General features: G+C 37.1%; 1 protein-coding gene across 2 annotated transcripts in view; it reads right to left on the bottom strand.

The window, feature by feature from the left end:
* Positions 1-23,703, bottom strand: part of LOC145680466 (uncharacterized) — a 112,235-nt gene that overhangs the window by 62,848 nt on the left and 25,684 nt on the right. For both annotated transcript variants that reach the window (XM_081751030.1, XM_081751031.1), the window contains exon 3: positions 4,331-4,597. In XM_081751030.1, coding sequence (XP_081607156.1) covers positions 4,331-4,597 — 267 coding nt within the window. The remainder of the gene's footprint in view (positions 1-4,330; positions 4,598-23,703) is intronic.

The raw sequence follows: 23,703 nt of genomic DNA, 5'->3' as shown, positions 1-23,703 counted from the left end.
CCTAATACATCAGCTGTTTAAATGTCCTGCATTTTTAAACGCTGAAGTAAAAGAAAGACAAGACTATGTTCGAGATAATTTATTGTGTTTCAACTGTCTCAAAAAAGAATGTAAGGTAAAGACGTGCAGATCAGGTGGCTGTAAACGATGCTCCAAAAGGCATAATACCTTGCTGCATTATGACGTAATGTCAAAATCAGATGAGAAAACCAGTGTTGCTAATTCACAATCAAGAAATGTTTCGAGTCATTCTAATACGAATAGGGAAAATATAACACAAGGTTCTTATTGCATTTTCAAGGGAAAACCAAATGTTACTGTTATGTTATCTACTGCTATAGTAAATGTACGAGATGCAAATGGTAAATTACATCCATGTAGAGTATTATTAGATTCTGCCAGTCAAAGTAATTTTGTAACTGAAGATTTAGTTCAAAGGTTGCGTCTACCTAAAAATAAACACCGAGTTCCAATTCAAGGTATTAATAGTGTGATTAGTGAAACAAAGCATTGTGTAGATGTACATATAGAATCAAGAATTCGTGAATTTGCAATTGATGTAAACTGTTTAGTTTTGCTCAAAATAACAGATAACATTCCAAGTAGGCCAATAGATCATGCTGATTGGAACTTGCCGACAGACATAGTGTATGCAGATCCTAACTTTCACCAACCAGATACTATTGATATTTTGTTAGGCGCGGAAGTGTTTTTGGACATTTTGCGATCACATAAACTGACTAGACCAGGGAATTATCCAGTAGTACAAGAGACTGAATTTGGGTACATTTTGGCGGGTAAAGTGCCTACAACAAGAGATTCTAGTATACCCCAAGTGTCATTTTTTGTGCAAGAAAGTAACCTTGATAGACAGTTACAGACATTTTGGAAGCTCGAAACTATACATTCAACAGTCATGACTCAAGAAGAAAGGCAATGTGAACGACACTTTGAGGAAAACACTACCAGAGATAGCAGTGGTCGATTCGTTGTACGTCTGCCAATTAAGCCAAACCATAAACCATTAGGAGAATCATATAATTTAGCTCTTCGTAGATATTACCAGCTAGAAAGACGGTTGCAGCAGTGTCCAGAAATTAACGAGCAGTACTGTAACTTTATGAGGGAATATGAAGAATTAGATCATATGAAACCAGTGAAAGAAGAACATGAAGATAATGGTATGAAATGTTATCTGCCACATCATGCAGTATTGAAACCATCCAGTACCACAACAAAGCTAAGAGTAGTTTTCGACGCTTCTGCAAAGACTTCAACGGGGGTTTCATTAAACGACATACTTATGACAGGACCAACAATCCAGCAAGATTTACATTCAATCGTCACGAGATTTCGAACCTTTCCTATTGCTTTTACGGCGGATATTCAGTCAATGTATCGAATGATTAAAGTTCATGAAGATGACATTGGAGTTCAAAGAATTCTGTGGAGATATTCATCAGTGGAACCAGTCAAGATTTATGAGTTGCAGCGGGTCACATATGGTGAAGCATCATCACCATATTTGGCGACAGCGTGTCTTCGAAGGTTAGCGGAAGAAGAAAGAAGTAAATATCCTCGAGCAGCAATAGTATTGGAACGTGATTTTTATATGGATGATGTAAGCTCAGGATGCCATAATGTCGAACAGGCGTTAAAGCTTCAGAAAGAACTTATTCAATTATTGCAAAGCGGTGGGTTTACTTTAAGAAAATGGTGTTCGAACGAGCCAGCATTGTTGGAAGCAGTGCCAGAAGAACATAGGGAAATTAACTTACCGTTTGAATTTGAGTCCGAATCAGGTGTTTCAACATTGGGTTTATCGTGGAATCCTGCATCAGATAAGCTTCTCATCACCAACAAGTCAGTTAAAGAATGTCTCACGACCAACATACCAACCAAACGTCAAGTGACTTCGACAATAGCAAAAATATTTGATCCTTTAGGACTTATAAGCCCTGTAGTTACTCCGTTCAAGATTTTCTTACAACAAATGTGGATCCATAAGATCAGTTGGGATGATCAAATACCATCAGAGCTCTATCAGCAATGGTTAGACCTGTGTCATCATCTTCCAAGTGTTAACGAAATACAAATTGATAGATGTGTAGTATTGAAGAATTATGTTCATGTCGAGATACATGGGTTTGCTGACAGCAGTCAACTTGCGTACGGCTGTTGCATTTATGTTAAAACTGTGGACATTTCAGGCAAAACTACTGTTAAACTTTTGGGTTCTAAATCGAGAATAGCTCCTATTAAAAAGGTAACGTTACCAAGACTTGAACTTTGTGCGGCAGTACTTTTGAGCAGGCTGTATCGAAAAATAATTCCGATATTAAACATTTCAGTGGATAGTACTTACTTCTGGACGGATTCAAAAATAGTGCTTGCATGGATATCATCTCCAGCTGCCAGATGGAAGGAATTCGTGGCAAACCGGGTTGCAGAGATACAGGAGATCACATCAGTCAACCAGTGGCATCATGTGTCGTCAATGGACAATCCAGCCGACATTATTACACGGGGAATGGATCCGAAACAGTTGAAGGAAGCAGATATTTGGTGGCATGGACCCGCATGGCTTGAATCATCTGCATGGCCCGAACAATCAGAAGTGGTAGACGAAGATGTTCCAGAAGAAAGGAAAGTAACGACCATATCTTTAGCCAGTTATGAAGGTGACATAAGCTGTCTGGAGAAATTTTCATCATTGTGGAAACTATTGCGAGTTATTTGTTTGTGTCGTCGTTTTATTTACAATTGTAAAAATCACAACGAGAAGAAAGTAGGAACTATTTCCACTACTGAAATTGGTGATACTTTACAACAATGCATTAAGTTATTTCAACAGATCAGTTATTCGCAAGAATTCAAGGACTTAGCTTCATCAGGCCAAGTTTCATCCCAAAGTGAACTTAAATCTTTGTATCCATTTATAGATAATGAACAGTTGCTACGAGTGGGAGAACGACTAAAAAACTCCGACTTACCGTATGATAGCCGACATCAGATCATCTTACCACCTAAAGAGCATCTCACCAAATTGATAATTGAAGCGGAACATAGAAGATTGTTACATGCTGGACCGCAGTTATTGATTTCATCATTGAGGCAAAAATATTGGATCCCACGAGCTAAACAAGTCGTTCGATCTATCATTCATCAGTGTCTAGTTTGTTTTAAATTGAAAGCGTCAGCCTCAGAACAACTCATGGGTCAATTACCATCAGCACGAGTACAGCCAGCTCGAGCTTTTATTCACGTAGGGGTGGATTTCTCCGGTCCCCTAATGATTAAGCAAGGAACTAGATGTCGTAAAGTCACAAAGGCGTATGTTGCAATATTCGTGTGCTTAGCAACCAAAGCGATTCATATGGACTAGTGAGAGTAGTGAGTGTAAAGTGTAAAACAGAGACTGTTAAGAGACCAATTACTAAAATTGTACCTTTACCTAAAAGTGATAATGTGGATTATGTGTAAGTTGATTGACTTGGTTCAATCAAGAGAGGGGAGAATGTAGAGACTTTTATAGTGAGTTTGTATCATTGCCATTACATTTGCATAACGTTTCTCTTTTGTTTTTAAAAGACAGTATGTGTGTGTGAGTGTCAGCAAGTTGAGCACCAAGAGATCCATACAAGACGGTCCTCCGGAATTCGTACAAAACAACAATATAACAGTAAGTTGTAAGTGTTCAGTTGTTGTGTAGTTAGTGCAAATAAACATTTATTCATTTATCATAATTAAGTTGTTTTGTGAACATTTATTCATCAAAAAACAGAACAATTTCATTTATGAACTAGTATGTGCACTATCCAATAAGCCATGTTTCAGAATCCTGCGATACTTCCGCAACAATTTTATATTGCTAATTGGTGAGTGCTTCAAATTATATGCCCGTAGCCAAACTCCCTGTATAAAAATTGTTGCGTGAGTACCATTGGATTCTGAAACATGTACTTTTGGATAGCGCACATATTATTTCGTAAGTGAAGTCTTGACCCGACTACGGTGGGTAACATAGTTTTGGAGCTATGAACTTTTACAGTTCAGTTTTTCATTTTTTTGGCAGCCTATAACTCCGAAAGGAAGCATTTGTGCACCCAAATTGGTCTGTACTTTTTATCTTATGTTGGTGTTAGAAATCACCACCCAAACGTTGTCTGTGTTGTTTTGAAACCTTCTCTCTCTCTCTCTCTCTCGCTATATATATATATATATATGTGTGTGTGTGTGTGTGTGTGTGTGTGTGCGTATGTATGCATTACAGCTTAAAATTTGAGGATTTTATATAAAAATAGCACGTGAACTAAGGTTATGTTCTTACGTCATCGCCGCCATCTCCTCCACCACCGCTGCTGCCACCAAAGATAGTTCCAATGATGTTAGTGAGGAATTCAATGTTACGTCTTTCCCTGATAACGTCGGCCTGCAGCTGCTTCAGATCTTCTGCTTGTCGCTTCTTGTTGCCTTCGTCGCTGGCCACGGCTTCCAATCCCGTCTCCAGTAACTCTTCCTCCAGTTTCTCTTCAGCTACAGCAGCGCCTAACGCTACACTGGCCAACGCCACCATGTCTTCGACTTGCTCTTTCAACTGGAATTGATAACAAAATAAAAATTAAATAAATAAATAAGTTTAGGAATAACATTAATATTAATATTAAAATATATAAATTTTTGCTAAGATACAGGTAAGAGTATCAATTTCACGAGATACTCAGTCTCCTTTAGCCTACAGTGCAGGGGTATAGTGGATCTGAAAAGGTAGGGAGACGCATGACGACGCCACGCCGCCCCCATCGCCTATCTTTGCCCATTGCAATTTTTTAGGAAGTGAAGGGATGCCATACATATTTTCTGGAAGTGGAGGAACGGCGTTCTCCTCGTTCCTCTCACTTTCATCCTGCTACAGTGCATAAGTATAGGATGTAAAGTTAGAGATTTGATTACTTCATTATAGCAGTTCTATATCCTCAACCATATGAGTACTCAAGAAACATGTAATTATATTGTTCGATCCTTTACAGGGGCACATCCATGGGTCCACTGGTTTTCAGCAAAACTTCATAACTGTTTTCAAATAGGGGGCCGCGGTGGCTCAGTGGTAGAGCGTTCACCTCTGGTGCTTGGGGTCCCGGGTTTGATCCCAGCCCCCGCCAATTGAACTTTGTGGTGGACAAACACCGTGTGCGTGGGTTTTCTCGGGGTTCTCCCGTTTCCTCCTACTTTCTTCATTCCACCATTTAATTCATCACTCATCATCACCGTCTCCATTAGCCTAACCGGCATAACCGTGGGACGTAAAACTCAAAGATTTCATTTCATTTTCATGTTTTCAAATAATATACTTCTGTTTTGTCTGCACCAGAGGCGTGTTTACGGGAAAACTACGGGGTACGAACCCTCTGAAATCTTTCGGCTTTACCCCACCCTAACAAAAATTTCTTAATGAATGTCTTGTTCTTTGTAAGACTTCGCGTTTCAAAACGAGCTACTTATGTTTGTTTTTTTCTTTTTTTCCTTTTGTTTTAAGGAAAGTGAATATCGTTCTTTTAGACCTATAGTACCTGCGCATAGTATATATTTCACAGTTTCTTTCTGCAGATATTTATAATACAAATCAAAAAGCTTTTTAATTTTTTATTCACGATTTATTTTAGTCAATTTTAGGCGTTTCAAAATCAACCGACTGCTTTTATGCTCATAGTATTGAAACCATTATAAATATAAGTAGTGTAGCGCAATAGTTACGTTACAATAGCGTTCAAACTACTATATATCAGTGTTATTTATCGTTTGTACGGTAAAAAAATTAGGTACAATGTTCAGACTAATTGAACTCCAGTAGTGCATCTTAACAGAAGTCATACGAGTGAGAATTAAAATTTTATCACTATAAGGTAATGTAACAAAGCTTTCTAATATACTAACACTTGTGTACGAGAACTAGTATATTAAGTAAACTTTCTTTCCTATTTTTAGCTATAACATTTATTTATTTATTTTTACCCGAATTTCCCTCAAGAGCTTAAACTCAAACTCAGTTGTCCCCTCTGAATGCACAAATGAGGCCACTGGTAAAAAATAACAACTATCTTGTGCCTAATCAATCCTACCTAATCAAGGATACACACATTTGAATCTGCCTAATCAAGGATATACACATTTGAATCAATGTTCCTAGAACATCTATAATTATAACGACATTAGCATTCTTATTACCATTCCGGAGTATGAATGGAAATTCGATACACGTAGTAAAGTCATATGTTTATGGCATTATAACTTCGAATTAACATTGTTTTCCTTCAGTTTTCAGTACACAGTTATAACATTTCTTTCCATTCTAATCAGTTTGGATTTTGTCTTTTCAGTACTTGTTTTCATCCCACATTCTTCTCACCTTCCTCCTTAAAGTATTGACTCGTGTGTTGTGTATACATTCTTGTGCTACATACAATAAATATAACAACTTCTTTTAGTTAACCAAGTCTGTCCAATCAGTGATATATAAATTTGTATCAATGTTCACAAATATAGTATGAGCAGCTCAGAAGGTGATAATGGTAAGCGCCAGGGGCGTACCCTCGGGGAGGGGGTCCAGCGGGTCCGGACCTCCCATAAAAACTTCCTTACTCGACACACATTTGTACACTTTCTCAATAAAACTATATTTGGGAAATGATTGATGTAGCATGAAAATTTTATCTTACAATTCATCTGTACTTTTTCTCTTATAAACATACTATAGTTCCAAGACGATTTCTCTGGAACTTTGGGGGGAGGGGTCCATTCAGAGGTGTGTTTGGTTGCAGAAGACATATATGAGGATTTTAAGACAAATTGAATTCAAATTATGCCAAATATTGTATATTCCTAAATACAATGCGGGGGGCCACATGAGCTTTGGGGACCCAGGCCCCTTCCCCCAGGATCGGCGCCTTTGTATAGTTCTTTTTTTTTCTGAAAATGTAGGTGGAAGTATTTCACAATTACTTATCATCTTCCAGATGCAGAATAATACCCGTTCAATACTACATAGGGGTAGTCAAGGGCGCCGATTCTGGGGGGCCGAGGGGGCCCGGGCCCCTCCAAAGCTCATGTGGGCCCCCGTATTGTATTTATGAATATACAATATTTTGCATAATTTGAATGCAATTTGTCTTAAAATCCTCATATATATATACCTTCTGCATCTGAATGCCCCCCCAAATTTACAAAGAAATTCGGCGCCCTTCTCGCCCCCAAAGCTTGGACCAACAAAAATTTCTGGGTGTGCGCCTGGTAAGCGCCATTTCTAGTGAAATTGATTTATTAGCTGGAATGGGTTAAGATCGGACCACAGACTAGTGTGTATATAGGAAATATTCAGAAAAATGTCCACAGATGACAGGAAATCTTGTTTGGTGTGTGTTGGTATATTGCATTGCATGTGAATGTTAAATTTGCTTTTGCAATTTATGTGAAAATTTTGAAAAATATATTGTTCATCATTATTTTTTCCCAAGCCGCTCATACTGTATGTGTAGCGAAATTATCATTATTAATTAGTGCCCCGCAGTAGTACGTAAGTGACTAGTGAAGTTTTTCGTACAAGAAATATTAGTTCCAGTACGATATTGTTTCCTTTTATTGTTTCACAAGCTTTTGCGCACTCTCTTTATGATATGGAGTACTTTTTTTTAAAAATGTTTTGGTTATTCTTTGGCAGTGTTAAGGATTATACTGCTCTTGTCCAGTGTTGTCAAACCGTAGTGAAAATCCCATTTCATGTTTTTTTTTTTTTAATATATATTAATTATACGGAATGGGATAAACGGAATTTTCGTCGAAACGAAATTGACAGCATCTATGGGATTTTTCACTATATGTATAATCCACATTTAAAAAAAAAAAAAAAACTCTATGACCGAAAAGTAGACATAATGAGTCACCAATAAGTGTATCAGTGTTGTTAACTTTCAGTCTGAAGTCTTCATTGTTATCGATGAAGTCTGTGATAATGAAGAGTAACATAATCATATGTGATTCTTAAAAAATCAGTAACAAAAAAAGAAATTTGATGCTCTGGTATTTGAAGAAAGAAGAAAACAAAACAATGAACGAATGGAAGAAAAAAAGTAAAATATCAAAGGGCGAAAACAATTGATTTCGAAACGTTCCACAAGAAATGTATAGAGAACAAATCTTTTGTAGTATTATTCGACTCAGCTATAAGGTGATGGTACAAAGATGTGATGCAGATACTGCATTTCTGACGAAATATCAAAATATACTTGTTCTCCATTAAGGAAAATAGTTATTTAAAAACTATTTTATAATTGTGGAAATTGAATTTTATTGATAATTCATCCAGAAATTGAAAACAATAACACACGACATACAAAGTTTTATTTTCATATTTTCTACTTCTTCTTCTTCTTCTTCTTTTTTTATTATTATTATTATTATTATTATTATTATTATTATTATTATTATTATTATTATTATTATTATTATTATTATTATTATTATTACTATTCTACAATGGCTATAGAAGTCAAAAGCCCAGAAATATAATTCCTATTATTATTATTAAGAATAATAATAGTACAACATGAGAAATTAAGATGCAAAATGGGATTTTTTGCCTCTGGAAATGGGATTTTATAATGTTTCAGGTTGCCATCACTCCTCTGGTCTCCGAAAGCAATTTTATCATTTTCCAGCTCTCGGCGTAAGTATAAGGGGGCTTGTAGTTTCACTCCAGGTGTATGTGGGTGCGTCTATGTTCTCCTATAGTCCACACTTTGCTTCAATTATACTGTTATTTTCTCTCAATTTTTCAAGTGATTTTCTCATTACTAATCCGATTCAACTTTTGTTGCTGCTTTTGCAAATCGCCGATAGACCTTGCTTAATTGAGTGGCAACGTTTCCGCGTCGTTCGCGGCGCTTAGCAGAAGAAGAGGAAGATTTAAACCAAATGTGGTGGTCTAAGTAAGCGTTTCTCAACCGCTGTATCGCGACACATTGATGTACCACGAGATTTTTAAAGTCTTCTTATATTTTTGACGGTAATATTTCTTTGTCATTTTCCTCCTTCTGAGTCATAAGTTTCTCTCATGTTAATATGTTTCTATTCAAGATTCTTACGTAGTTTGCTTGTGAGATTTGTATCTCATAGTCGTTCCATCTATCTATTAAAATGCTGCAACAGCAATGTAAACATTTTTTGTAATAGTAAAGGGTAAGGGATTTTGTGAAATTCTTTATTCATCATTTTATTTCAAACAATATTTCAACCCCATTAGAGGGTTACGCCCTCTCTTTGGCACAGATTTTAGTACACTTTTGTTTAACGAATGTGGTCATGGTCTATGAGCAACTGTCAAAAGAAGAGTTGAAAACATATCTAAACACAAGATTAGTGCAAAATTTGAATATGAGTGCACAATATAAACGCTTTTTTTTTTTGCTGACCGAGGCTAGCGCTCGCCCCGAGGGTTACGCCCTTTATTCGGGATGAGGGAGTGAAGGAAGATGTGGATGTTGGGGTACATGTAGTTGATTAACAGAGGGTCTTATTTATTTATTTAGCTTTATTTCAATAAATCCAAAACAATAATGGTCATTATGGACTTTTGGGCATAATCATTAGGAACGGAAAGTTAGCATGGTTTTAAGTACCACTATTACAATATAAATCAATATATAGACCATTGATGAACTACACTATAGAAAATGAGGATCATGTGATGAGCATATGATGAGATGAGAGTGAGGTGCTATTGACGACACAACACAAGTGAAATGTTAGCCGGACGAATGCAGGTTATCTTCTTGTCCAGGGGCTGCTCTGGGTGCAATGGAGACATTGGGAGCCCTGTTAGAACGGAAGGATTACTGTGCGACATGTGATGGAAGTATGTAAGCTGAGTTCAAGTCTGTGACGTAATCTTCGATGATTGGTAGGAATGCACTGTTCGGCGGGAGAGTGTAAATAATATAGATAGTGGTGTATGGCGTAAGAGTGTAGAGAACTTGCGAAATGTAGCATCATGATGCATGGTGTCGAACAGCATAGGATGGTGATTCTGGAATCATTTCGTCATATAGCGAAGTCGCAAATCTTCGAGGTGGTACAGAAGATTGGCGAAGGGGGTCCGAGCATACAGATCTCTAGTAGGACTAGGAAACCTGATACGGTGAGCAAGACGTAGGGCATGGCGTTCTAAAATGAACAATCGTTTGTAAAAGGAAATCGGGGCATCGACCCAAGCTGTATACTCATACGTCAGGACAGGACGCATGAAGACTTTATATTTGTTTAAGATAGTATTTCCCTGGAGACCCCAAGTGGTACCTATGAGGCGGCGGAGTAGGTTGAGGCGGTTTGTAGCTTTGGCTGTAATGCGTTTAAGATGAGCATTCCATTTCAGCTAGGAATCGAAGGTTATGCCGAGATATGTCACTGTTTTGCTTGCGGAAATAGGTGAATTATTGACCTGGGGGCAGAGCCTTGTGGGATTACGGTGGATGCGGCTGTGTGTACGTAGAGGAAGAAACACAATTGCCTGAGTCTTATCCGCATTGATTTTGAGACGCCAATGTTGACACCAGGTGAAGAAAGAATGTATGGTTTGTTGGAGAATATGATTAATCTGATGAATGGTGCTTCCAGTTGGGTAGGAATGCTGTGTCGTCAGCGTACTGGAATAGACTAACATTTAATAGAAGGTTATGTTAATTCCATCATAAATGAATAGAATAAAAGGTTATATTCACGGCTAAATTTTTGTGTGTATCATATCACATAATGATTCACACCAGGCTGCAATTCTTACCATTAAAACTTCAATTTATGTATAAATTAAAATAAATTTAATTCTCAAACACAGGCGGGTAATTGCCCTCCTGGTTCCCCGTATTGTGCATAACCCCACCTGAAACAAAATCCTAAATACGCCACTGGTATTACATAAAGTGGAAGTAAAATAATAGTGGTCCACAATTGCTAATTTAATTTTAGAATCGCTGCAATGATATATAAGAATGAAAGGACTCTGGAAGTAACTTCAAGTATTGCGAAAAGAATAACTAGTAAAACTTCATCAAATTTAAATATCCATTTTTGTTAAGATTAGGCAGAAAGATAATTCCCTTTCTGTCTAAAGAAAACATTAGATCAGGGACGCAAATAAGCAACAAAATTTTACTAGCCCAAGGAAAAACCTACTAGCTCACATCCCACAATAGAAATCATTTAGTTATCTTCGGAATTACATTAAATACTCGCCCGCACCGATGAACCACTCACCTCGGGCGAATGGGCGAGTGGTTATTTGCATCCCTGCCAGGCCGGTAGCCAGCCCATAAATGTAGGGGAAGCCAGCTGAAGTTAGGGGGGGGCGATCCAACCATATTATAGTTCATCACCATATTATAGTTCATTTGCAATACTACCGTGAAAATTTTAGGGGACCAGCAAAAATTTAGGGGGGCCCGCCCCCTAGACCACCCTTGGATACGGGCCTGATCTCTGCATTAGATTTTAAAAAATCTGTTATAAAATGCTGGAGGGTTATAAGGCGGAAAAGGAAGGATCTGTATACAACAACAAATGATGTAATGATGTTCTGTTTAGAGTCCCTTTCAGAGCAATGCTGTGTGGGACGTATTGATAAACCTAAAGCTTAACGCGAAATCCGAACCACCTGAGCTCCCGCAAGGAATCGAAATCGGGTCTCTAACGACAAAGGCGTGAACGCTAACTGCTTAGCCAAGAGGGAGTTCTACAACAACAAATAATGGGGTTAGTAAAATACATTAATGCCTGAAGATACTATTTATGTATCATTTATTTATATTCAGTAGTATTTAAAGGTATCTATTGGTTTATTCTTGCCATTCTTTATCTTCAGAATATAAACACAAATGACTGTTGAGAGTGAAAAAGAGTTATTTTTATTTATAGTGATAAACATGGAAACAAAATTTTCACACTGCAAGATTTTAAAAACTACACATTTAAAAATCAGTGGAGATAGCTAATATTGCGGAAGTTTTTCCATATATATATATATATATATATATATATATATATATATATATATATATATATATATATATATATATACGATAATTCGTTCCACACTGATGCCTTTTAATAATATATAGACCTTGTGCCGTCTACGTTTCACACGTATTTATACATTGTGCACACAGGGTGTAAGGAAATTGTTATAACAGACAGTTCAATGTTGTGAGAAATATTCTTAACTGCTATAGTACATTTTACGTAATATTGTGATGATTGCATACTATACTGTTGTTGTTGATTTGTTAGATTATTACGTTAAACTGTTGGCCTATTTCTATTGCATATCTTTAGCATACAGTGCATGTATATATGTTGTATATGTTCTTATATTGTACTGTCTTGGTGGATGTCTTTAAAAATATTGACTTACAGAAACTGAATAAATATTCATATGGTGAAGTAAAATGACGGCCGTTTTCCGTCTTTTTGTTACACACAAAACTCAATTCTGAAACAGAAAATATATTTTGTAGAATTCTAGAAATTATTAGCATTTAACGAAGAAAAATAATGTCTACAGATGAGACATACGAGGGCAGGCACGTAGCCAAGGGATAGGTCCGGGGAATCCGAACCCCTTCCCCCTTTGAAACCAGAAATTAAAAAGTTAAGGAAGATGAAACAAAAAGAAACGAGCAAAAGAATCAGCGTTAAAAATATAAAGCTACAGCAAGCGTTTGGTTACACTTTCTTATGAGGAGCTTTGCGTGCAGGAAATGGAAACGGATGGGAGACTCAAGTTAAAAATTGATAATATTTTAACAGAGCATTCCGAATTCCATCTAGCTCTATGCTAATCCTATGGACTACAAATGACTAACGATAATCCAGTTCAATCAGGTAGACTCTTAGGTAGAACTTCAGAAATGCCCACAATCACCAATAATATGAGCCTGGCAACATAAATTCCAGTTACACTTGTTAAAGAAATTTTCAATTTCGCGACAACACTAATCCATTTTATAGGATGTCTTTACTGCCGAAAGAGATCTCGTTGCTATCCTTGACGGCATTAAAAGAAGATAAGAAAAAGAAGAAAGAAGCCAAGAAGAACGAAGTTCGAATGACGTCGGAAGATTATATCTTTTTCAATACTTTTTTAAAAGTATTCTTTTACTCGAGATTTCTTCATAGTTTGTTATTAAAATACTTACTAACATGTTCTTATTTTATTGTCCTAACAAAGAAATATATGTAGCCAGTAAAATAGTGTAGGTTGATCGAACTCCTCGTGTGCAACCACAGTATTTCACCCCCTCCTCCATTACGAAGTCCTGGCTAAACGAACCAATATATGTTGCCAGTAAAATAGTTTAGAATGATCGAATCCCTGGTGTGACAACTACAGTATTTCGTCACAGACCCCCCCTATTACGCAATCCTGGCTACATGCCTGACGAGGGGGGTATCGTGAAGTTTTAATTATCACGAGGAAGTTATTAAGATATGATTATGAAATCTTGTCCGTGTTATGTTTGGTTCTTACGTGCATGATGCTAAGGAAATTAGCTCCCAATGATAGTTATATACTATCTTACAGGGTGTGCCAAAAATGACCGAAGTGCAAAATGGATAAGATTGAGAATCGCAGTGAGATAAAGTTCCTGCATTTGAAGGATAATAATGTCAGACAAATTCATGACGAGGTGGAGGCTGTGTATGGCGATGATTGTCCGTCTTATGACACCATTGTAAAGTGGAAATGGAAATTTCAAACTGATCATATGTCCCCTACAGACGACCCAACACCTGGAACACTATTCCTGATGAACTATGCGCAGACTGTGAAGAAAGTGGAGTGTTTAATCCTCGAAGACAGACGTGTAATCAACCAAACGATTATGAATGAGACTGATTTCGGTTATGGTGTTGTGTGGAAAATTATCCACGACGAACTTCACGTGTCTAAGGTATCTGCGTACTAGGTTCCTTGTTTGCTGACACCTTTTCAAAAGCACCAGCTCATTCATATGAAGTTGCTGTCGACAAAGTAAGAGCGTGTGGCTTCCAGGTATTGCAGCATCCGCCTTATTCTCCCAACTTCGCACCCAGTGACTTTCTTTTTGTTTCACCAAATGAAGAATCCGTTGCATGGGCGTCATTTTGGCAACACGGATGACGTCATTCATGAGGTGTAAAAGTGGTCTAAAGCACAATGTGCAGACTTCTACAATGACGGTATTCGTAAAGTGAAGGAACCCCGGAAGAAATGTGTAAATCTGGGTGGTGACTATGTAGAAGGGGTTAAAAACTACCAATCACAACAATTCCTGTATTCTGATTTTTTTTTAACTATGATAATTAAAACTTTACGATTCCCCCTCGTATACGAATCGATCTTCCTGATCTGAACAAAATGTCATGCGTGAATGCACTGACGCAAATCCCGGTGAATGAGGGGGACATGTCCTCTCCAATCTTGGAACTGGGTGGGACTGTCCCCAGAATTATACGATTTGAAATGAGCTTTTCGGTGAGAAATGTGATGATTTGTGTTCGATTGGAACAAAGGAAAAGTGAGATGAAATTGATGTCCAGCCAGAATAAGTCTAAAATCTGCCTGCCTCCCAATATTGAAGACAATTTTGCCCCCCTGATCCTCCACAGCATTGTTTTTCAACTTCATAAATATTTTGAACATCGCTTATAAAAAATTATGGAAACGGTCTTACCCGTCCTCCCAATGTTCAAGACAGATTTGCGCCGCTGCGTGAGTATAAAAGTTCCGTGTTTTCCTGTTTCGCCGAATGCCTTTAGCTACTAAATGATCGCACACTTGTACAGGCAGCCATTTCGGCGAATCAAGAATTCCTATTTAGCCGAATTCTCTTTGGCTGAAAACTAGTTAAAGGGAATTTATATCCAGTTACTAATAATCTAATCCTCTAAATGAACACAGTATACCACAGCAACAACATAGGGGTTTAAGTCAGTATGACCACTAGGAAGTCTAGTCTTGAGTACTTAAGGCGTTCCTTTACACGATTCAGTTTCATCTTTTGTGGCTTAGAATAATATCCAATTTCCAACATGGACTTGAATATTTTGTTTCCTGCTTGTTTCTTTTGCATCAAGGTAATAAACCTAAATATATTTGGATGGTCAGTAATTGACTTTCTCCTCATCTTCGAATGCCATCCTTCCAAATTATTATTTGCACATTTAATTTAGAAGTCTCTTGGAAAGGGGAAAAAAAAAAGCTCGATGGCGATACGCATTGCTTTCTATAAAAATTGGCAACATTGCGCAAATTACTCATAAGAAAATGAAGACTTAGATGGGAAAAATCCTTTTCTGTATGCAAATTCCCTTTTAACTAGTTTTCGGCCAAACAGGATTCGCCGAAACAGGAATTCATGTGTTGCTTAACATGGCCGACTATTCACGTGTTTGATAATTTGATAGCTTAAGGCATTTGGCGAAACAGAAATCGGCGAAACAGACAGGAACCAAAAGTTCATTCACACAAGTTTTGGAGAGAAATTGGAGAAGAACTAATTTCTTCATGAACCTATACATTGTGCAACGACATCTTGTATTTTTAATGTAATTTTAAATATCTTTTCTTACCGGGCAATGTATAATTTTAAAATATGCACTGAACAGTTTGAAGAAGAAGAAGAAGAAGAAGAAGAAGAAAATACGAAAAAGAAATAGAATCAAAATTGATTCTGATATAATAATTTGATGAGTTTTTGTCTTCAAGTTGTCATAACAACGTTTTATAAATAAACGATACTATATAGTTCAAGAACCATCATACAAAGTATGTATGCATTATCATAGAGGTGTATTTTATTTCAATAATTGTGTGCCACAATAAAGCACGGAAGGATAAATACAATATAAATCATTTTTAAGTGATTTTAGTGATATAATATGGATAAAAAAATATGACTGAGGACCTGTATATAACAAGTTATGCTGTTATCATTGATGCTATACCAAAATCATACCACTTATTGAGGTAAAACCGCTACTGAGACATACTCTCATTAAACTCTTTAATTATGATATTATGAAGACGACAGTACATAGTATGATTAATTGAGTTATAGCCTAAAGATATCATTAACTTCTAAATGTTAACTTCTGTTTAACTCAAATATTCTCCAATATAAGAAATATATCAGTGGATACAATTCTCATCGAGGAAGGAGGGGCATGATGACTCAGTGGTAGAGCTCTTACTTCTATTGGGTGGGGTCCTTGGTTCGTTTCCCGGGACTACGGAAGGTTGTGATGAACAACGTCGTGTCCGTAGGTTTTCTCGAGGTACTCCCGCTTCCTTCAACTTTCTCATGCCACCAATTGCTTCACTATCATTCACTTGCCATAATCATCTTTGGGGCTGCGGTGGCTCAGTGGTAGAGCGTTCACCTCTGGTTCTTGGGGTTCCGGGTTCAATCCCAGCCCCAGCCAAGTGAACTTTGTGGTGGACAAACACCGTTTGCGTGGGTTTCCCCGGGGTTCTCCCGTTTCCTCCCACTTTCTTCATTCCACCATTTTATTCATTACTCATCATCACCGTCTCCTTTAGCCTAACCGGCATAACCGTGGGACGTAAAACTCAAAGATTTCATTTCATTTTTGCCATAATCATCGTTTTCTTTAGCCTAAAGAGAATAATCATGGGACGTAAGACTGAAATATTTTATTTTTATTCTTATTGCAATTCACATCGAACAGAATAAAATAACATACTTGAGAGTACATACTTGTGTGTTGCTTCTAGGCCATATAATTTTGCGGTGGACAAACACCGTATCCGTGGACTTTTTTTTTCAAGGTTTCCCTGTTTCCTCCCAAATTCTCATTCCACTAATTACTTCATAATCGTCAATCATCCATCTCTTTTTGGTTACAAGGCATAATTGTGCGACGTAAAATTTGAAATTTCAGTTCTCTTTTTCCTTAACATCATGCACTTGCCTGTTTTTAGCATATGGATCTTACGCATGGCACGCTTAAACTTAAAAAAAAACTAAAGAATTCATTTAATTTCATGACACGATTTTACCATCAATCATGGATGTATTCTTGGGATGATAAGAAATGAAAGTGACGGACACTGTATAAACCATTAAAGGTTTCACTTCTAAATGATAATACTAGATGGCATTATTATGTCACAATTTGTATAAAACTTGAGAGGTATGCTCTGATTTTATAATGTTGTGGAAACATCCTGATAAGCAAACAAGTCTTGTCTGTGCAAACGAGCGTCGTAAAGAGATGAGTAAACAGAAAATTTTCTAGGTGAAGGAAAGAAGCAGGGACGTACGCAGGAATTTATTTCGGGAGGGGTCTAAAGCGTTTCAGGGGTTCCAAATACAATTTGAAGCTAAATTATATGAAAATTTCTAAACTTGCCCCTAAAAGTAGACTACATTTACAAAAAAGACGGGATTTCTGCGGGGATCCGGACCCCCAGGACCCGCCCCCTGCGTACGCCCCTGGGGAGAAGACATGACTTTTTTTGAAGGCACACTAGGAACTTTGAAATTCATAACGAATTCATTATATCTTGTTTCTAATCCATCCAAGCACATGAAAATAACAACTACTATCGAGAATATTAACGTAGAAAATGCTAGGCGTTAGACCCGTATTCCCAATTGCCATAGTAACCTAGCTCTCGGAATTTTTTTGAGTCCTGCATGTCATTTTTACTTTAGCATTATATGTGCAATGTGTAATCTTATTAAAATATGGGTCATGATAGTATGTGAAGTTAGTGTCACAGATGGTAGAAAAGGGGGCCGCGATGGCTCAGCGGTAGAGCGTTCTCCTCTGGTCCGTGGGGTCCGTGGTTCAATCCCATCTCGCGCCAAGTGGACTTCATGGTGCACAAACATCATGTGCGTTGGTTTTCTCGGGGTTCTTCCGTTTCGTACCACTTTATTTATTCCATCATTGCATTTATTTCTCACCGTCAGCGTCTCCTTTAGCCTAGTCGACATAACTGTGGGATATAAAACTCAATATTTCATTTCAATTCGTTTCAGGTTGTGGAAAATGCACCAATAAACTATTAGCCTATAAGAAAAACAGGAATCATATTTCATATTCTACTGTAAATGTTCATAATTTGCTCTAAGTATTAAACACATTAAGCTATATAAGTTTGTGGTGGACAATATTGTGCCCGTGGGTTGTCTTTTCCTTCCACACCATCATTCCACTAATTCTTTTATAAACATTCATTAAAAAAAAAACATTCCTCTAAAGGCACAAAACATGGGACGTCAAATTTTTAAAAATAATTTTGTTTCACATTTCACAAATATATAACATACGAACATAAATTTGAGCAAAAATCCTTTCAGAAGCGAGTCCCTAGGCCCTATTTATCCTCTCGTTGCTGCACGAAGCTCGTAGCTAGAGATAGCTAGGAAGTTCAGCCTCCTGCTACCACCTTCAACTCTCCTGAAACTTTTATCTGTTTGTTGGTATTTATGTATGAATATAAAATGAACTCAAGTTAGCTCTCCTCCAAAAGTGATCTCCAGCCTCCCTGTCCAAATATTCTGGCTACACCCCTGGTAGTAAATCGAGAAATTTTTGGACCATTGACCCAATACCTAATAATCCAGTCTTTCCGTATTGTCCTTGTCATGTTACTTCAAAACTATTACTCCGCCCACTTTTGCTACATCACGTTTCCATTCATATTTCACGAGTGATGTGCGAAAATATTTGATTTCCCATTGTATGACGTTGAATGTACACTATACAGTATACGCAACATATTTTTTTTTTTTTTTTTTTTTAAGAAAGAAAAGTCAAATGCATTGTTCGTTTGTTAAAAGCAAACACAGATGATTGCAACAATCTTTTACAACGCGTTGCCTACTTAGAGCTATATGACGTCAATTCACTCATTAGGTCTTACATGTACTGCAAATACAAGAAGTTCATCGCTTATCATATCAAGGTTGTTCCTTTAATGCAAGCTTCTCGTCCAACAGTTAACGACTTACTTTTGATTTCACCACAGCTACTACTACTACTACTACTCGCCACTGTTGCCATAAGTAATTAGAAACTCACCGACGTTGCTAACTGTGTAATAAGATGTTTAGAGAGGGAAATGAGGAGGGCGCTGGGAGGAGAAAGGAAGAAAGTCTCACTTATTTCCGTGTTGAGGCCTTGCCCTACTGACTAAAGTTCACGGGGCAGAACCTCAAGTTTCCCAACCGTAAACATAGAAACGCATTGGTTATAGATGTAAGAATATTACTGTATTTACGTGCCCAACAGCATGTTTTCAACTCCTTCGTGGCTATATGATTAATGCACACGCCTTTGGTATGTGAGACCAGGGTTTGATTCCCGGTGACAGCTCGTATGATTCGGAAACCACGTTAAAGCGTAAATCCATGTCTCGTGATAACCTCGAAATTGGTAAGGAACCCTAAACTTGAAACCAAATAATGAACAGTACCAGTATGTCTTATGTCAATAAAAGAAAAAAGTAAAAGAAGCAACATTTATATAAGAATGCCACTAGACAAGGCCTATTTTTTTGGTCTATTTTAGTCAATATATACAGGGTATTTCAAAACAAACACCGACAACGTTTGAGAGGTGATTCCTGATATCAAGACAAGACAAAAAGTATACACCAACCTGGGAGCACAAATGCTTCCTTTTGGAGTTATAGGCTGCTGAAAACATTAAAATAATGAACTTTAAAAGTGCATAGCTCCAAAACCGTGAAACTTGACGTACTCGGGTCAAGACTTCACTTAGGAACTAGTATGTGCCCTATCCAAACATCAAAGTTTCAGAATTCTGAGATACTTCTGCAACAATTTTTATAGAGGTAGTTGGAGAGTACTTCAGATTATATGCCCGTAGCCAAACTTCCTCTATAAATATTGTTGCGTGAGTACATTAGGATTCTGAAATATATTCGTGAATAGCGCACATATTAGTTTCTAAGTAAAGTCTTGACCCGACTACGGTAGGTCCCATAGTTTTGGAGCTATAGAGTTTTAAAGTTTTTTTTTTTTTTCATGTTTTCGGCAGCCTATAAGTCCGAAAGGAAGTATTTGTGCAGCACCCATGTTGGTCTATACTTTTTGTTTTATTTTGGTATCAGGAATCACTTCCCAAATGTTGTCGGTGTTGTTTTGAAATACCCTTTATATATACGTATAAGTTCCAACACTTTTGACTCAGGGAAGTCATTTTAGAGAGGAAGAGAGGCTATGGCCTCTGAGTTTTTCAATAGTATAGCCATATTTAAGTTTTACGTCCCATGATTATGTCTGCTATACTGAAAGAACACGGTGATGATGAGAATGAATGAAATGGTGGAATGAAGAAAGTGGGAGAATCCCGAGAAAACTCACGCAGACGATATTTGTTCATTACAAAGTTCACTGGGCGCGAGCTGGGATTGAACCAAAAACTCCATGCACCAGAGGTGAAAGCTCTATCACTGAGCCTCCGTTTCGATATTATAGTAATATGATAATGAAAAGGAAGGGAAAATATTTATATAGGAGACACGGTGGCTCAGAAGTAGAGCGTCCACCTCTCGTACAAGGGGTTAGGTGTTCGATCTCCGGACATGTAAGTTTGTTATGGAAATCTCATATACGTGGATTTTCTTGGAGTTTTCCCATTTCCTTCGACTTTCTCATTCTCCAATTCATTCATAATCGTTCACTTACATTGTTTAAAGGGCATAATCGTGGGACATAAAACTAAAAATTTCATAGAAGAATGACATTCTGTTTAGTACCCTCAAAGCTATCATAAATTTTGCTCCTGAGATTGGTTCGTTCTTTAAGTAAGAAAATAGTTCTCCCTTCTAACTGACTTTGTTAGCGACAAGCAGTGGCGTGCGCAAGGGAAGGCTTCGTGATTTTTAACCTTTTTGAGCAAAATATTCTGAAAAAAATAACATTTACTATATTGAGGTATGTATAGAAATACCTGGAATTACAAACTTTGCGGTTTAATTTCCCTTGACGGACTTCAGCGTACACCACTGGTGACAAGTGCTCTTTTGTGCTCCTGATCCCGGATATTGTGCCTTACGAGATCACGTAATTTTTCAGTGTTGACCCCGCATCAAGATGCAGCTGAGGGACTACTTCAACTAAGAGGTAACAAATAATTGCTGTAACACCAGAAGTAGCTAATGGCAATGAAATCTGACATCTGATCACGCATTACTCATGTCTCTTTAAAACCCATAGACTTTCATGTACAAGTAAAGATAGGAAATTTATTTTAGAGTTCTTTATTCCTGTTATGCACACACAACATAAAAACTTATCCTGGTTTGTGTTCCCAATTTTATCATTTTAAAGGCAGTTTGATCTGGAAACATTAAAAATGAGATATATATATGAAGGGATATTTGGCATTCGACCACTCACATTTGAAAAATTCTTTGTATTTAGATATTCGGCTGAGTTGAGTTGATTTTTATTTAGCGTCCCTTTCAGCAGCGAGGCTATATGAGACGTGGACCTACTCATTAACGTGGAATCTGAATCACATGAGCTCCTTCCAGGAGTCGAACCGTGGTCTCCCACGTCAAAGGCGCGTACGTTAACCGCTTAGCCACGAAGGAGCTTTTTTTTTAGGCATTCAGATAGCAAAATTCTAGTGAAATTCAAATTAAACACTGACCAGAAGACTAATCCTGCTAGTTATAGCTCATAGGACTTGAATTCGAGAACTCTCAATTTCAGTGCGTTAAGTGTTTACATAAACATATATTAGTTTAACAATAACAGGAATAATAACAACTATTAATAATAGTAATAGTAGCTACATTGTGGCTATATGGCGTGGGAGACTCGGGTTCGATTCTTGGTATGAGTTCATGTGAATCGAATTACCGTTACGCTGTAAGTCACCGTCCTCTCTGCTAAATGGGATGTTAAACTCCAATCCAATGAACCAATAATAATAATAATAATAATAATAATAATAATAATAATAATAATAATAATAATAATAATGCATAATTTTTGATTTGAGATTGTGTGTTTTGTGTCCTTGGGAAACACCAAAAGATTATGAAGGAAAGGGCTTACTATTTAACGTATGATCCTGAACCATTACTGGGGCTTAAATTTGGTGCAGTTAGTGGGTGCACAGACCATCAGTGGCGGATCTAGCCCGGAGCTGGGGGGTTTAGGCCCCCAGGTTTTTGAGTGACAGAAATAATTTATTATTTATATATTTTTGGAAGTTTATAGTAAACTCATGATATACCTATCATAAGTCTGGTTTCTTGTAGGCTTTCTCAATTTTTACTTTCTAGATCCGCCACTGTAAACCATCATGCAAGGTCAGCCGCTGCAGAATTGGTCGTTCCTCTCCACAGTATCTCGCCTCGAATAGGACTATTTTAGATTACATATTACACTATCGTCTTTGGTTACATAATTGCTTAGAACGGAAGCAGGAAGCTATTTGTATACCACTTGCCTTCAAACTTTTTTTTCCTTGTTATGACCGGTTTCAAATATGTAGCCTTTAGATATAGTATATATTTTTAAAGTATGAAAGCTTTTAAACAACTGAGAAGATGATGCTCAAAAATACAGTGCGAATAACGGAATACGTATTTTGCATCAGTTAGTATTCGTACGTGTATATTTCCCTATCAACTTCCGAACTCTCGTTTTCATTCCACGTGTATGTGTATGTATTTCCTTGCAGTAAAGATATGTTGCAGTCATACATACTGTTATTGTGAGGTATTTCCACTTTCCCCCAAAGAAGCTGACCCGATTAAAGCATACCACTCCTTCCAATGAGATGTAGAAAAAAAAAACTTGTTCAACGTTTGTAACATAGGAAGAAACGATTAAACATCAGGAAGCTTATGTCCTCAAGAGTCCAAAACCAGCAGCTGGCATAGACGAGGCTGGTTGCTTTCTCTTGAGTAAGAAAAAAAGTGAAAAAGCAAGCAGGCATTTGTGTGGGACCTTCTTGGAACTATAACAGTTTGGAAGGACAAATTGAGCAAGCCCAATATTCGGCCTTTAAAAATGGTAACATTCCATTAAGTATTGTTGAAATTAACCGTATTTCATTTTAAAAAATGGATATGAACCTACACCTTTTTTTTTTTTTTTTTTTTTTTTTTTGCTTTTAATTGCTGTTGGTCCTTTTGTGAAAGTTTGGACTAATAAAACTCAAATGATTGACCTTTCCACGTGTATATTTAATTTTAAGGTAAACTGGTCATGGTAATGAAAAAAACATGGATCACATAGTAGCAAGATAAACAGATGCCGAAAAAATCTCATACTATATTATATGACAGAGTTTGGACATAGTTCTGGGAGGTTAAATTTCATAATCATAATCTACGTTCAAATCAACATGTATTTAATTCTATATATTATTATTCCATTTACGCCCATACTTACATAATTTCCAATATAAACGGTTGTACTTGACCTTAGGCGATTTCAATGTAAATAAAATTTCTTTTGAGTTTCCTTTCCATTTATTAGGATCACGCAGTGAAACTTATAGGATTATACTCCCGTTCATCTTCCGCTACTCTGCACAATAACTCTTGAATGGCAGACTTATAGAATTATGTTATTAGTATGTCCGTTCTTCCTTCGTTAC

The sequence above is a fragment of the Thermobia domestica genome, chromosome 3 (genome assembly GCF_964235325.1).
Source record: "Thermobia domestica chromosome 3, izTheDome1.hap1.1, whole genome shotgun sequence".
In the NCBI taxonomy this organism is placed as follows: domain Eukaryota; kingdom Metazoa; phylum Arthropoda; class Insecta; order Zygentoma; family Lepismatidae; genus Thermobia; species Thermobia domestica.
This window is presented reverse-complemented; position numbering and strand designations above follow the sequence as displayed.